General features: G+C 43.4%; 1 protein-coding gene across 6 annotated transcripts in view; it reads right to left on the reverse strand.

The window, feature by feature from the left end:
- The window catches only part of MYO3B (myosin IIIB), a 349,141-nt gene that overhangs the window by 308,661 nt on the left and 25,478 nt on the right, over positions 1-15,002 (reverse strand). Inside the window, exon 1 of one of the 6 annotated variants that reach the window (XM_048486351.1) lies at positions 9,279-9,385. The exons of the other annotated variants lie outside the window; for them this stretch is intronic. Within the exon in view, the coding sequence (XP_048342308.1) occupies positions 9,279-9,280 (2 nt within the window). The 5' untranslated portion in view covers positions 9,281-9,385. Of the gene's footprint in view, positions 1-9,278; positions 9,386-15,002 lie in introns of those variants that run through there. 6 annotated transcript variants of the gene reach the window in all.

Consider the following 15,002-nt stretch of genomic DNA (forward strand, 5'->3'; position numbering starts at 1 on the left):
AACTGTCCCGAGAAAGACTAAACCAATTATTAAAAGGAATTGTTGTTAATATTTGTGTATGAAAAAGCTAGTCCTCTATTCCAAAACTGCAGACCAAGAAATCCGAAGAAAACTGAGACTTGGAAAAGGCAGCCATAAAGAAACTAGAAAAGATTGTTAACCATGAGGACATGTTGATAGAGATCCAGATGAAGGTAATTCATACTATATTTCCCATTAGTATTTATGGATATGGAAGTTGAATTATGAAGAAAGCTGACAGGAAGAAAATGTATTTATTTGAAATGTGGTGTGATCCATCCATGGGGTCATTAGGCAGACTTTGTTTATGGGATGGTTTGTCATTGCCTTCACCAGTCATGTACTTATTTTACCAACCTCAGAAGGATGGAAGGCTCAATAAACCTCAACCCAGCTACCTGAAACCAACTTCTGTCAGGATTGAACTCAGGTTGTGAGTAACCTTTGACTGCAATACCACAACTTATCACTCTGCGCCAGAGGGCACCTTCCAAGGAACTTACCCAAAAACATTTTTCAGGGAAGTAGTAAAAGGGACGGCAACAGAAGGAAAAGATAAGGTGAACTGATTAACATGGGAAGAATGAGAGTAAAGGCAGTTGAATTAACTGTATATACTAGGTTTCATTTCAGATGGGGATCAGGGTTAAGGGGTTATGTCACAGACTTTCTGGACAGAATGAATTTTAGTTGAGGTTTGATGGTGTGGAACATCACAGATATAAGAGAAAAAACAGTAATAAGATGGGCCGTTTCCGCACGGCCAAAAGCAGCGACGCGATGACGTCGCAAATTGCGACGCATCCCAAAAAAAGCGTTCACACAGACAGGCGGAGCTGCGGGCGTCCGCAGCCCCGCAGAAATGTGACGGTTCGCACGGAAGCGCTGCGGAAGCGGCGTCTCGCGACGTTGCGCCTGCGCACTTGCGAAGCCGTGCAGGCCCGACACCATTTTTGACGACAGCTCCGTGGCGGCTGTTCGCACGAGTGCGGCGTCGATGCGTCACATGGGGAAAAAGAGTGGTTTTAAGCGTTTTCTGAATACACCGTCTTCGCGCTGGTTTCGCGTTTTCGCGACGGCGCGACTGCGCACCTCCGCCGCTGCGCGTGCGAACGCTCTCGCTCTGACGCTTCTTTTTCCGTTGCGACGACGTCATATTTTGCCCGTGCGGAAACGGCCATGGTGTGGAACATCACAGACATAAGAGAAAAAACAGTAATAAGGGCCCTCAAATTGGCTGAATATGGTAGAATTAAGGGAATAAAAGGCTTGTTTGAAAATTATATAGACTAGGAGGGCAGAGAGGGAAAAGGATTAAATTTATGCTGCTCAATATGAGATGGAATGGAAGGTCAACATAGGACTTGCAGTGGAGGCTTCAAAACACTGAGGCTATACATAACATTTCATAACAGAGTCAATTGTGGGTTTGAGGACACAAAAATGGAGTCTGTTCATATGGTGCCTGATCTGGCAGATGAATGATTTTGACAATGGAAATCTGGACAGTGGAGAGGACCAAGATGCAACCATGGAAGTTCAGAGAGAAGAAGCCTACTGCAATCAAGAAGGGAGGTTAGGATAAGGATAAGGAGGATAAGAATATCAGCACCATTAGGATGGAGACAGATGCTGTCAAAAGAGAATTCATCTTGGAATCTGAAGTCTTTCTCTGACAACTACAAGTACAGAGTGCTCTTCCTCAACCCCCTCTTCCCAGGGACGGGTTCACACGCCAGCTAAATTTACTCATGCGTTCCAACTGGGAATCCAGTTTGGAGATGGGGAACTCACTCCCCAGAAAGTTCTATGGATGCAGCCCCATGATTGGTTGTGTGCACTCAGGAGATTAAGACCAGCTTTCTCCATAAGTACAGCTGATGAGAAGAATAGAGATCCTTTTATCTTTACCCCCTCCTTGCTGCAGAAAGACATCTATTGCTCTGGAAACTATTTACCTCAAGAACCAACATTGCTGTATTACGACTCCAGTAAGAAAGATAGCTAGTTAGCTCTGATAATTTAGTGCATTATACTACCAATCGAACTGTATGTCTTGTTTTTGAATATCTTTTCTAATCTTCTTCAATGAAGACTTATTTAGCATTATGATGTGTGTTGCTCAAGGAGTCACTGGTCCCAAACACAGCTGAGCTTGATTGCATTACCACGCTAAAGTGGGGACAGCTGTGGCAGATGCCTAATAGCTGATCATAGTGCTTCTAATGGAGAATGACTATCAACATCACAAAGAGCTCCTGAGGATCTGGCCAATGCTGGTTTATGGCTCGCTTTTAACAACATACCCTAAACATATCCATTTTCTTGTTATCTCCGACCAGAGCATTCAGCAGCTCCTGCAGGGGTTCACAGCTGTTTGGACATCAGGGTCTTAAACTCACATTTTTGCCCACCCAGCTGCTAAACAGAAAGATGTTGCTGGAGGAGCTAATGAAAAGGGAAAGAAAAAAATCAATCAACAAATATTCTGCTTTTGCTACTCTGACTTGACAGGGAAAAAAGAGAAGACAAAGGAAATGTCAATATCAGAATGTAAAGGTACAAAAGAGCTTGACAAACATTATGTAGCTATTGGCATTTGGTCACAGAAAGGCAATTGTAGACTTCTTTTTTTCTTCCACCCGAGAGACTGAGGATTGCGGTATCTTGTTTTCTCCACTGCTGCCCCCCTCCCATGTTTATCAACACGATGCTCAGACTAGGATATTTCCATATAGGATATTTCTGTCAGCTCTGTCCCCAATACTGTTTTAGTCCAGTTCCCCCCTCCCCGCACCCATTCTGGCACACATTTTTGTGCCTTTAGTTTTCTATTTGGATTTTTCTGGTTAATCCCATTTTTTCTCTGGTTCTCTCGAAACCACTTGTACTCTGATCTTTGTCCCATACACTTCCACTCACATCTTGCCCATTTTTCAACCACTGGACCATAGTCATCAAACGAATTCCCCCTTTCCCTCCATTTTGAAGATGGGTGGTTTGGGTTCTTTTTTTATAAGCTCCAAAAATATTGATATATTGAAATAGTGTTGTAATTTGTTGTTTAGGTTCTTTAAATTCTCAGCTCTCATTTTTTTTTGAAAAAAAAAAGTAAGGTTACTTTTTTTAAAAAAGTTAAAGTTATGTTTGGATTGCCTTCCCCATGTCTTCCCCATGGCTGCTTGCTCCCCACGGGAGGGTAGTCTCCTCACGTTTTTCTGTCTATAAGCGAGGAAGTGCCCCATTGCTTGCCCCAATTGTAGCTGGTGTGTTTGCCCACCTCTTTTTTCAGGTTGTCCCTGGTTCTCACATTGACCAGTGGCATTTCTTCACATTAATTTTTTTCAGCATTTCCCCATTCTATTGCTGCTGCTAATGTGCCTTCTGTTCCCCAGAAGTGCCCATGGAGGAGTGGGCCGAACTGCTCCTCCATGGGTGGGGGAAGGCAGGGAGACACAAAACAAGCCAGATGTATCCTGAGGCCGTTCTGCTCTCCCTGCGCAGGCAGGGAAAACATCACACTTTGCCCGCTATTTGAAGACACGGGGCTTCTTGGATCTGTGGTGTGGTGAGTTCAGCAGTGGGAAAAATGTAAAAAGTTAAAATCTGCCTCAAAGGGAGTGAATGCTCACTTCAGGGCAGGCTTGTTGTCCTTAATAGGCCCAAGTCTCTTGCTCTTTACCTCATGGAAAGATAGAAAAAGGCATATCTCAGCAAATTTGCTTTTTTAAAAAAAATGAAAGTTAGAAATTCAGAGAATTTGCTTACACTGTTAGTACAAGACTAAGTCAATATAACAATATTTTAGGGCTTTTTTAAAAAGGAGGTACTGTGACATCTCCCTACAAGAATGAACTGAACTTGAGATCATGATGTCTCAGGAACTCAAAAATTAATGTGGTAAAAAATAAAGCAAAACAACCTTGTAAGACATCTAGATTATCTGTCAATAATTCCAGTACATCCAATTTTCAACTAGTTTGACTACTGTGCTCCAACGGTTTTGTTTGACACAGAGCACAAATAAACCACATTCATTGGCCACAAATAACTTATTAACTGAAATATAAAGAGTTGTTTCTCTCTTCATACCACAGACCCTTACGGCTAACAAGCCATTTTCCTCACTGATATTTGAAAGCCATGTGGCAAAGAATGACGAGATGCATGTGGAGAAAGAGCTTGGAAAAAATCTGAAGAATGTGAAAATCACACTCAAGGCAGTGGCGTAGCTAGGCCAGAGTGTGCCCGGTGCACACTCTGGCTCCCCCCCCATGCGGCGCCCCCCCCCCCGCGGCTCCCTGACCTCCCCACGGCGCCCCACCCCCCGCGGTGCTTCATTCCACTTACTTTTAGGAAAGGAGCAGGCCGAAAAAGCCTGCCTGCGTTGCCTGGGCCTGGTGGGAACTGCATTTCCCAGGAGCCCCTGGGAAATGTAGTTCCTACCAGGCCCAGGCAACTCAGGCAGGCTTCTTCTCTGGGATGTTCCATTCCTAAAAGTAAGTGGGGGATGCGCCGTGGGGACGGGGGGCACCAAGGAAGGGGGCAGGGGCACCGCGGGAGGGAGCACGAGGGCTGCAGGGGGGCCGGGGGATTTTTCTGCCCCCCACGTGACTAGAATCGGTTCACCCAGTGTGTTGCGCACCCCCCCCCTCCCCCTGGTGGCTTCCCCACTGACTCAAGGCCAATCAGAAGAGGGCATTTGCCCTCGGCGTCCAGCTCAAAGAGGGTCTCAAAATTAGATATTTGTTAATTTTTGGCATTTGTTAAGTTTTGCAACTTGTTTTTATGCACACCGTACATATAAACTAGGGGCCTCAAAAGCTGGAAGTGGCCCAGGCAGCTGCTTTGGGCTTTGAAAGACTGATGATGCGTTTAATACTTTTGCTGCCAGATAATGCTTTCACCTGGTCCAGTATTTGAAGCCTGTGTAAGATCTGCACTGCATCCTGTGTTTGGTCAGCATCCATCAGTGTTCCACACCAGATCAGACAGGCCGTTTCTACATGGCACAATTTTACCAGGTTACAATCAGTATCTTACAATCCAGGGTCTATTTTATCCCTGTTTCTCCCTTTGCACGACTTTCGTTCTTGCGGTGGAATTGAGTGAAGAACTGGGAGGAAAGATTTTGGTTTCGACTTTCAGGAAGAGCTATGGATCTTTTGAACGGTTTGCGCTGGCGTATCCGCGCATGCGCAAACATCCCCAGTGTCCCATGTTCTGATTGGCTGTTGTTTTTGGGCAGCAGCTTGAATTAATGTTCTGGATAGGACCTAGCACAGACCTCAACTCAGCAAGCGGCAGCAAAAAACAATGGGGCGCAGCATCACATCACAATCCCACTCACATTTTTGTGGAAAACGAGATACTCCCCCCCATGATATGCCCACTAAAATTTGGCCCAAAGTGCACATCTCCCTAGCTATGCATTTCAAGCAACCTGTACATGTACAGAAAAGAAAACTGGGACATTTTGGGGCTCTGCTCCTGATTAACCCAGGCAAAATGGCACTCGGTTGATACCATAAGCAGAAAACGTGCTTGTTTTGGGAAGAACGGGCTGCAACAGTCAGCGGCTCAGCAGAATTGAAAACTAACATGACATCAGGTGGAGAGATCAGGGGAGTGGGCGGAGGGGCAGGGAGATCAGGCCGCTGGGCAGGAAAAATAAACTGTTTCTGCTTCCGTGGTGTTTGCACAGTAGCATGTTCACTGCAGGATTTTTGAAAAGAATCGCCAAATTGGCGATTTTAAAAAATCCTAGGATGAGGGAAATATCGCAGGGCAAACCCACTTTAGGACCAGGAACCATGCAAACTTCTGGGCCAAACCGGGATATTTCCCTTGCTCAACCTGGGATATTTGGACCATGCAGAAATGACCTGAGGCAATCATCAACTCAGTGGGAACCATCAGGAGTAATTCCAGACCATCTGTTCCTGTGTAGGAACTACTGTTTGCAAATCTCCCTGTTTCATAAAAGTAATCCCACGGGCGATACGGACGGACAATTGGAATGCGGACTCCAGAAATGCAGGACAGCATCTAAAAGTAGCCAGCACCCTTTCTCAGATTTTGAAAAATCAAGTGCTCAGGTGTTCCATACGCCTTTGGGGGAGAAGCCACTGTGTGCCACTTCCAAAAAGGTCATTTATTTACTTAAAAATGTTTCTGTCATTTCCTTAATAATCAGAGCAACTTGGATGACTCTGGCTAAGATGGGAATTATTAGCTTTGTAATTCTTAGCCTTTTGAGTCTCCCAAGAACGCTGAAATGAAACTAAATAACTATGTTTTGGGGTTAGTTTATCTTCAGTTGCAGCATATTTTTCATTCAAGTCTAATTTTTCATTCAAGTCTAATTAATAAGAGGAGGGTGAACTGAAGCTAATAATGTTGTTTCACAGTGTTCTCTGAACAATCTAGTTTAATCATGGAATATATTAATATATAAAAAGTCTACTTTCATTGCAATGGTGTTTGTCATTCAGTATCTAGACTCTGAAATCTAGCTCCATATGAAGATTCCAAGACAAACTTATTACAGCTAAGAGTTGCTTACAACAATATGAAAGGGAGATGCACAGTGCCATTCTAAGCAGAGGCACCTTCCGCACATGCAGAATAACGCATTTTCAATCCACTTTCACAATTGTTTGAAAGTGGATTTTGCTATTCCGCACAGTCTCCAAATACCTGCTGAAGAAGAAGAAGAAGAAGAAGAAGAAGAAGAAGAAGAAGAAGAAGAAGAAGAAGAAGAAGAAGAAGAAGAAGAAGAAGAAGAAGAAGAAGAAGAAGACAACTACTACTACTTTATTTATGATCAATGACCAAATATTTATTCTGCATGTGAGGAAAGGGTCACAGTGATACCTTTCTAAATCCATTGAAGTCCATGGCTGAGGAATGCACAGGCACATGTTTCCATTTCACACATTTATACCAATGTTTAACTAATATGTCCCAACATCATATACAATTTGATGCAAATATAAAATACCCTCCAACTTCTGATCTGCTTTCAAAAGATCTCCAGACAAACTGAAGGGACAAACATTGCTGTAAAACAACTCTCTTTTTATTATGCTCAGAGAACTCATGCTATTTGAAAGTTTACATACACTGCTTTAAAAACTATACTTCACCTCACAGCTCTTTCACTATACCAAAGTCTTAACCTCATGAGGTAAAACATTCAGTATATTTCAGCTACCACATGGAGGCTGTTTTAAATTGTTCCACATAGGAAGTCACAGTTGGGGCCATTTTCTCCACCTTTTGATGGGACTTTTGTGCTGATGTGAACAAACCACTCCTGGTGAGTCACACTTCGTAAAAAAGTTACCACACACTAACAGCTGCTGTGCACAGCTATACAAGACCTCTGTGCGGAGACCACAATCTGGAATGGCCAAGACACATTACCCAAAAAACTTTTGTTTTGGTTGAATGTTAAATCAGTTGTAACCAGAATAAGACTCATACTCCTCATCCACCAGCCATCAAGTCTTTGGTCCATACTATACAGTGGAGTATTATGATAGCTTCCCAACTAACAAGAGGACAAAAAAAAATATCTGAGCAGAATCAAGCAACAACAGTGTTAAAAACACATATAAACACCTTGAGGCATGACTAGAATATATTTAGCAACAAGGATTGACTATGCAGTTATAGGTGTGACACAGCAACCATTTAGGACTGTCATACACAAAGTCCTACTACCACAGTATAAATGGCTCGACTGCCATTATTAGTTTCATCTGGTCCCATCTATGAAACCAAAATACAAAGGCTACTTTTACACTATCCTATTTTGCAGTTGTTACAGTGTCAGACTACAGTTTGGAAAGCTTAGGTTCAAATTCCCTCTCTTGCAAAAGCTCCCTGGGTGACTTTGGCCCAGTCACACACCCTCAATCCGACCTATCTCACACGTATCTCAATCCGACCTATCTCTTGCCTTGAAAACTCCACCAGGGGTCATCATAAGTCAGATGTGACTTGACAGCAAAAAAAATCTACCTCTAACAAAAACGACATTTAGTCATTAGCTGAACATTTTTAATTGAGAAATGCAGGATAAAAACCTTTAAATACTGAAATATGAAACACGGATGTTTCTGAATTTAACATTTCCCTAGTAACATAATCATTTCTACACATTTACTGCTCTCACTGAAGTGCCCGTTTCTCTCAGTATACAGCATGTTCAGTGAGGAAAATGTAATTATTTTCTGTGGGTCAAGATAATGATTAATTTGGGGGGAGAAATTGCTTCTTGCAAAGCGTATCAATTTATGAAAAAGGGTAAATCAATTCCTGAAAAAATAAGGTTGTTGGGAAGAAAAAAAATCAGTGAGACGGTCAGCAGTTTCACTACTGGCTTCCATGCCTTGACAGAGCTTGAAAGGAAAGGAACAGAACATTTACAGAAACCATTACAGAAACCAACTGCGAGCCCATGGGACTATCCAATATGGACACTGTCAGTTTAATCCTAAAGAGATTTGTATTCTTCTAAACTGACTGACTTTAAGTGGGTTCAGAAGGTCATAACTCTGCTTAGGATGGCATTGTGAGATCCTAAGCAGCCCATGGATGGGGCTATTGATCATTCTACCATTGAGATCACATATGCATCATTTTGAGAAATCAGCATAAGGAAACATGTAAAACGATTGCACTATTGCTTAAATAAGTGGCTGATACAACTAAGAACTGATTGTTCTGCTGAAATTATCCTGCACCACAAACCTGTAGTAAAACTGAAGAAAGTGCTATTACTTAAGCAAAATGGCTGTGTGGATGGTTTAAATATAGGGGGAGGGACAGAGGGATAATAGCGGGTAGACTTTAAGTTTGCACTAGATGTGGTGTTGAAATTAAGTTTATAATCTCTTGAGCGCACATGGTTACAAACTGCAGGCGGCTAATCAAGTGACTTTGAACGATGCTCCCTGGATGCGAAAATCAATACCTGAGAAGATTTTTGCTACACCTCCCTTTGACAGCCATTTAACAGCTAGGACAAAAGGCACCTGCCAGTTAAATGTTAGATGGAAAGAAAAGAAAACATTATAGAAGAACAACAATGACCCATTTGACCAAAGTAGTCTGTCACTCCAGTGGGTTCAGAAGGGTCTGAGAAAATGCACGCATAGACCGGGAAAGAGATCTAAAAGGGCAGGGAGGAGAGAAAAGAACTGCAAATTGATATTAGTGACCCAATTTCTTTTTTAAAAAATGCTTACATTGTGTTGGGCTTTTGTCCCGCAAAGTGAGTTTCGGACTTCTTCAAGACTTAAATGGGAGGTTTTCTTTCCCCAAGGGCGACTTTTCTCTCTGCCTGAGATGCAACACACAGCTTATTTCCCATAGCGTTTCCCAACATCTCCTCTGCCACAGGGTATGCTGTGTGCTACTAACTTAAGATGCCTGTCATGAAGGATACGGATTAACTGGTGCAATCTCCAAGCAGCTTCACTTCATTATTGCCACAGATTAATGTGACGGTAATTGGTCCTGAGTCTGATCTATTTATCCAGCCTTTTTACACGTTTCGGGCCGCAGAATAAGAGCTTTGGCTGTTAACCGACTGGGAGCAAGCGCCGGCTGTTTTATTTATTTCCTAATGCATTTGTCTATTGTTTTCCAATGCACTTTTAGCTCTGAAGGGCAATCGGTCATCTTCCAGAACATTTAAAGTGGCAGATTTATTAGTTTGCCTTTTCAAGTAGCTTTTTTTCCTTAAAAACAGTCATTAGTCTTCGGTCATGAAAATATAATAGCAATAAACAGTTAATACAGACTGCAGCCCTTAAGTGCAAATGATCACTCTTGCTCAAGATGAAATACTTCCATTGGTAAGCTAATTGTTATGCGTCCCCAGCATGCCTGCAGTCGCCTAGCGTGACACAAATTTACATAATTTCTCTTCTCTAAGAGGCTTCAAATAATAATAGGCATGTGAGATAGAATCTATTAATTTTAAAGTTACTTTGGCTGCTATCTTTGTGGAGCAGCTTATCAAAAGAAGCCTTACATTAAGATTCATAAATTGTAAGTGTATTATTCGGGGCTATCAGAAATGGAGCATTTTGGAATCAGAGTTTAAGTCAGGAGAGACTAAATGCATGTCCCAAACAGTCTCACTTTTCCTCAGTGGAAGTGGGTTGAAATCAAATGGCAGGAGGGTACCCAATGATTAGTCAGATCACCGCTGAATTGGGAAGTCAGATTAAGTAGATGGTCACTAAAGTGACTGGTTGCAGAAAACAACGCCCACATACATCTGACTCACTGTTCTCATCAGGCAGTCCCAGATAGTATCCTTGTGCTGTGCTCAGGGGCCTTGGAGTGTTATAATGCACCCTCCAAAGCAGCCATTTCTTCCAGTGGTAGTCTGGAGAGCAGTTGTCATTTCGGGAAATGTTAAGGCTTTAATAGGGCCTGAAGATCTTCTCGAATTACTAATAATCTTCAAAGAATGAGATCAGTTTTCCTGGAGAATATGGCTGCTTTGGAAGATAGAATTATACTCTGCTAAGATTTCTCCCAATGTTTCCAACTCAAATCTCTAGGTATCTCCTAACTCATAGCTGGCAACCTGAGCCAGGTGGCTGCACTAGGTGGATCTCCCACTATGACAAAGACACTTAACGCTGATTTGTAAGCAAGATGTGTCCAGGGTGTCCCAGCACCCAGCAGCCTGTTCCACCCGCCTACTTGTCAAAAAAATGCCCACCCAGGAACCCTGGAGCACCCTGTAACCAACAGCCCTGCCCCTGGACTTACCATGGCAGGAGGGCCTGAGCAGAAACAGCAAGCCTCAGAAGTTCCAGGGAACAGGGTGGAGGCAGCACAGCCCTAGCCAAGCTGCAATCAGCAGTCCTCAGTAGTCTTAGTGGGGTGGGACCAGCACAGCCTGAGCCAAGCTACAATCAAGGAGGAGAGTCAGGAAGGCTGAAGAGCCTGTCTCAGGCCAGCAGAGCAAGACAGACAGCTCACCAGCCACAAGGAGGTTGAAGCAGGGAGTTCCCAGGAGGAAGGGAACATCTTGAGGGGGATAAAAGAGAGGTAGGCCAAGAGGGGGCTGGTTGGTGTTGTAGTATGGGGGTTCAAGCTTGCAGGAGTGCTCCTAACTACCTGACGCAAATAAAGAGTTATGAACTGAAGACAGAGTCATGTCCGAGCTCCTATGAGGTCAAGGTGGCCTACCCTGCAGGGGTAGCTGGCAGGGGAGCACTCACAATATAGAATGTAAGGCAGGTCTTAATCAGATCTGTTGGCCAAATCATGAAAAAAGTGCATTCTCAATGGCAGAACTTGGCTGAAGACAAAGGCATACTATGGCAGAACTTGGCTGAAGACAAAGGCATACTTTTACTATGGAATTAAAAAGACTAGATTTAACCCAAACAGGCAAACAATCTTCCTCTCCTCCCTGTAAAAACAATTTAAAATACACACTGTTCACGTAAGAAAAATAAGAAAAATGCCTACTACTTTTTAAAAGAATAAGACCTGAGAGCTGGAGACCTAATCCTGCCACCAAATCTACCTGTTTCCTCATATAAAAAGTCCATAATTTACAGTATACTGCCAGCCTTCCTAGATACCACTTCTGAATACAGCCTCCCTATCTCACATTATGAGCCATTCATGAAACTCTGAGGAACCTACATGTACAGTCATAAGGGGGAAAACCCAAAGAACCCCACTGTGCACGTGCAGCATGGTATGGTGGTTAAGAGCAGGTGCACTCTAATCTGGGGAACGGGGTTTGATTCCCCACTCTGCCACTTGAGCTGTGGAGGCTTATCTGGTGAACCAGATTGGCTTGTGCACTCCAACACATGCCAGCTGGGTGACCTTGGGCTAGTCACAGTTCTTCAGGGCTCTCTCAGCCCCACCCACCTCACAGGGTGTTTGTTGTGAGGGGGGAAGGGAAAGGAGACTGTAAGCCCCTTTGAGTCTCCTACAAGAGAGAATGGGGGGAGATATAAATCCAAACTCTTCTTGTTCACTAAAGGATTGGTATAGAATCATGATTCCGTTCCTGCCTGAGAACAGTGAGAGACTATAATATAACATCATATTTTTACACTTCCTGAGGTTTAGGATATGATTTCTATGATTGATAGTTTTGGAACCCAGTTTTGGCGGGGGAAGGGGGTTGCTCCTGATGTATCAAACTGCACAAAGGTAATTTTCTGCCATGAATTATTCAAGCTATTGTGACATTTGATATATTCTAATCTAAAATATTTAGACAGCTACTGAATTCACTAATGATAATTGAACTGATTTTTAAATTGAGTTTCCTGAAAGGAGCTGCGCGGGGGTTGCCAATCTCCAGGTGGGGCCTAGAGACCTCCCAGAATTACAGCTGAACTCCTGATTATAGAGGTCAGTTCACCTGGAGGAAATAACTGTTTGGGAGGACAGACAACATGCCATAAGTGGGCTCCCTCCCCTCCCCAAATCCCACTCTCTTCAGGCTCCATCCCCAAATCATCAATAATTTCCACAAGCCAGACTTGGAAACCCTAGCTTGCACTAATGTGTACTATTTTACAGCAGGACAACCAACCTTAAAAGGTCAAAATTCAGTTCTGTTAGCCATTTGACACAGAATAAAATTGGTTTCAGAGGGTAGTAGTGCTAGGTCGTTTCTGCACAGTCCAAATACCCCTGGTTGAGCAAGGGAAATATCCCGTTTTGGCCAAGATGTTCGAACAGTTCTTGGTTTTAAAACAGGTTTGCCCTGAGATATTTCCCCCTGCAATATTTCCCCCACCCGAGATTTTCAAAAATTGCCAATTTGGCGACTCTTTTCAAAAATCTCGCAGTGAACCCGCTACCCTGCAAACACCGCGAGAGCAGAACTGATTTATTTTTCCCACCCAGCCGCCTGATCTTCCTGCCCCTCCACCTGCCCCCCTGATTTCCCCACCTGACGCCATGACAGTTTTCAGCTCTGCTGAACTGCCAACAGTTGCAGCCCGTCCTTCCCAAAACATTCACTTACATACATTTTCTGCTCGACCAGGTGCTCATTTTCTGCTCGACCAGGTGCCATTTCACCTGGGTTAATCAGGAGTGGAGTCCCAAAATGTCCCCATTTTCTTTTCTGTACATGTACTGGTTGCTTGAAGTGCATAGCTAGGGAGATGTTTGGGCCAAATGTTAGTGGGCATACCATGGGGGACAGTCTCTCGTTTTCTGCAGAAATATGAGAACATGAGTGGGAACGTGATGTGATGCTGCGCCCCATTGTTTTTTGCTGTCACTTGCCATGTTGAGGTCTGCACCGGGCCCTATCCAGAGCGTTCATTCAAGCTGCCGCCCCAAAACAACAGTCCATCAGAACGCGTGACACCGGGGATGTTCACACATGCACAGATACGCTTGCAGTGTAAATACAAAATACCCAGGCTCATGTGAAAAAAACTGGAGTATTTCCTCCGGATCTTCACTCAATTCCTTCACAGAAATGGGCAGCCAAGCAAAGGGAGAAACTGGGATAAAATAGACCCGGATTGTAAGATACCGATTGTAGCCCTGTATAATTGTGCTGTGCAGAAATGGTTGCTGTCTGCAGTAGAACATCTAGATTTGAGTTCTGTAGCACTTTAGAGACTACAAGATTTTCAGGTTATAAGCTTTCGAGAGTCAAAGTTCCTTACATGAGATACCTGACAATGAAAATACAGAAAGAACTGGTATCTGTCAAAGGAAGCTTTGACTCTCAAAAGCTTACACCTCCATAATGTTGTTGATCTCTATGGCGCTACTGGACTCAAATCCAGCAGAAAAGAATTAGTCTCATTAGTTTACTTGCTGGCTGACAGAAGAAGAGGAGGAAGAGTTTGGATTTACACCATGTGTTTCTCTCCTGTAAGGAGTCTCAAAGCACCTTACAAACTCCTTTCCTTTCCCTTCCTCTCCCCACAACATATACCTTGTGAGGTAGGTGGGGCTGAGATAGTTCTGAAGAACTGAGACTAGCCCAAGGTCACCCAACAGGCTTCATGTGTAGGAGTGGGGAAACAAATCCAGTTCACCAGATAAGAGCTCACCGCTCACATGGAGGAGTGGAGAATCAAACCCAGATTAGAGTCCACCTGCTCTTAACCACTACACCACACTGGTAATACATATCTTTAAGGCTCTAACATTCATTGGTGAATCTCATCCCACCGTTAGGAAATCCACATGCAGGACACTGGATATTTTATAAGAACAGTGAGAAAAGGCAGAAGGAGATCACAACAATCTAGAAAACAGTGTCAGAAGCACCTGCCACAGTATTGTGCATCGCAGTCTGAAATAAATATAATTAAACATAGTATACAGACAAAAGCTTGAGCAGTACAACAGTATTATAACAATTATTTGTAAGGCTACAGCGTGTGAAAATTATAACCATGTTATTAGTAGCTACTATTGCATATCAAGAGGCCTCCCATTTACCTGCAAGGAGCAGTGAATTACCAGTCTCAGACCCAATTTCCTGCCCCAGGGGAACAGGAGGGAAAAAAATTGACTCTAAATAGTGACATTTTAGGAATTTCCTCTATGGTAAAGACCATGGAGATGAGGGGAGGCAGTCTAGAAGTAACCACATCCTCCCCAAATTTCATCTTCCTGAGTCTCCACCCCTAAGATGTCCTGGCATTTGGCAAGGATACCAGCTTCATGCCAAACAGTACCCGCAGCCTAAGTTCTGGTTAGAGGGAGACATCCAAACTCACCAGGGCTCAAGCACCTATGGGAGGAAATGGAGAGAGAATAGGCATGTGCTGGCATTGCACCAGCATATTTATGCCACTTCTAGGAAATACCAACATAACATGGGAATGATCCAGCAGTTTACAAAAACGCTGAGGTAAAACCATACAGTTTTTAAAACTTAGAGCATCTAATGACCCATCTTAGATGTTTTAAATAGACCTGATTTTTAAAATAGATCT

Source organism: Sphaerodactylus townsendi, linkage group LG02 (genome assembly GCF_021028975.2).
Source record: "Sphaerodactylus townsendi isolate TG3544 linkage group LG02, MPM_Stown_v2.3, whole genome shotgun sequence".
Classification (NCBI taxonomy): domain Eukaryota; kingdom Metazoa; phylum Chordata; class Lepidosauria; order Squamata; family Sphaerodactylidae; genus Sphaerodactylus; species Sphaerodactylus townsendi.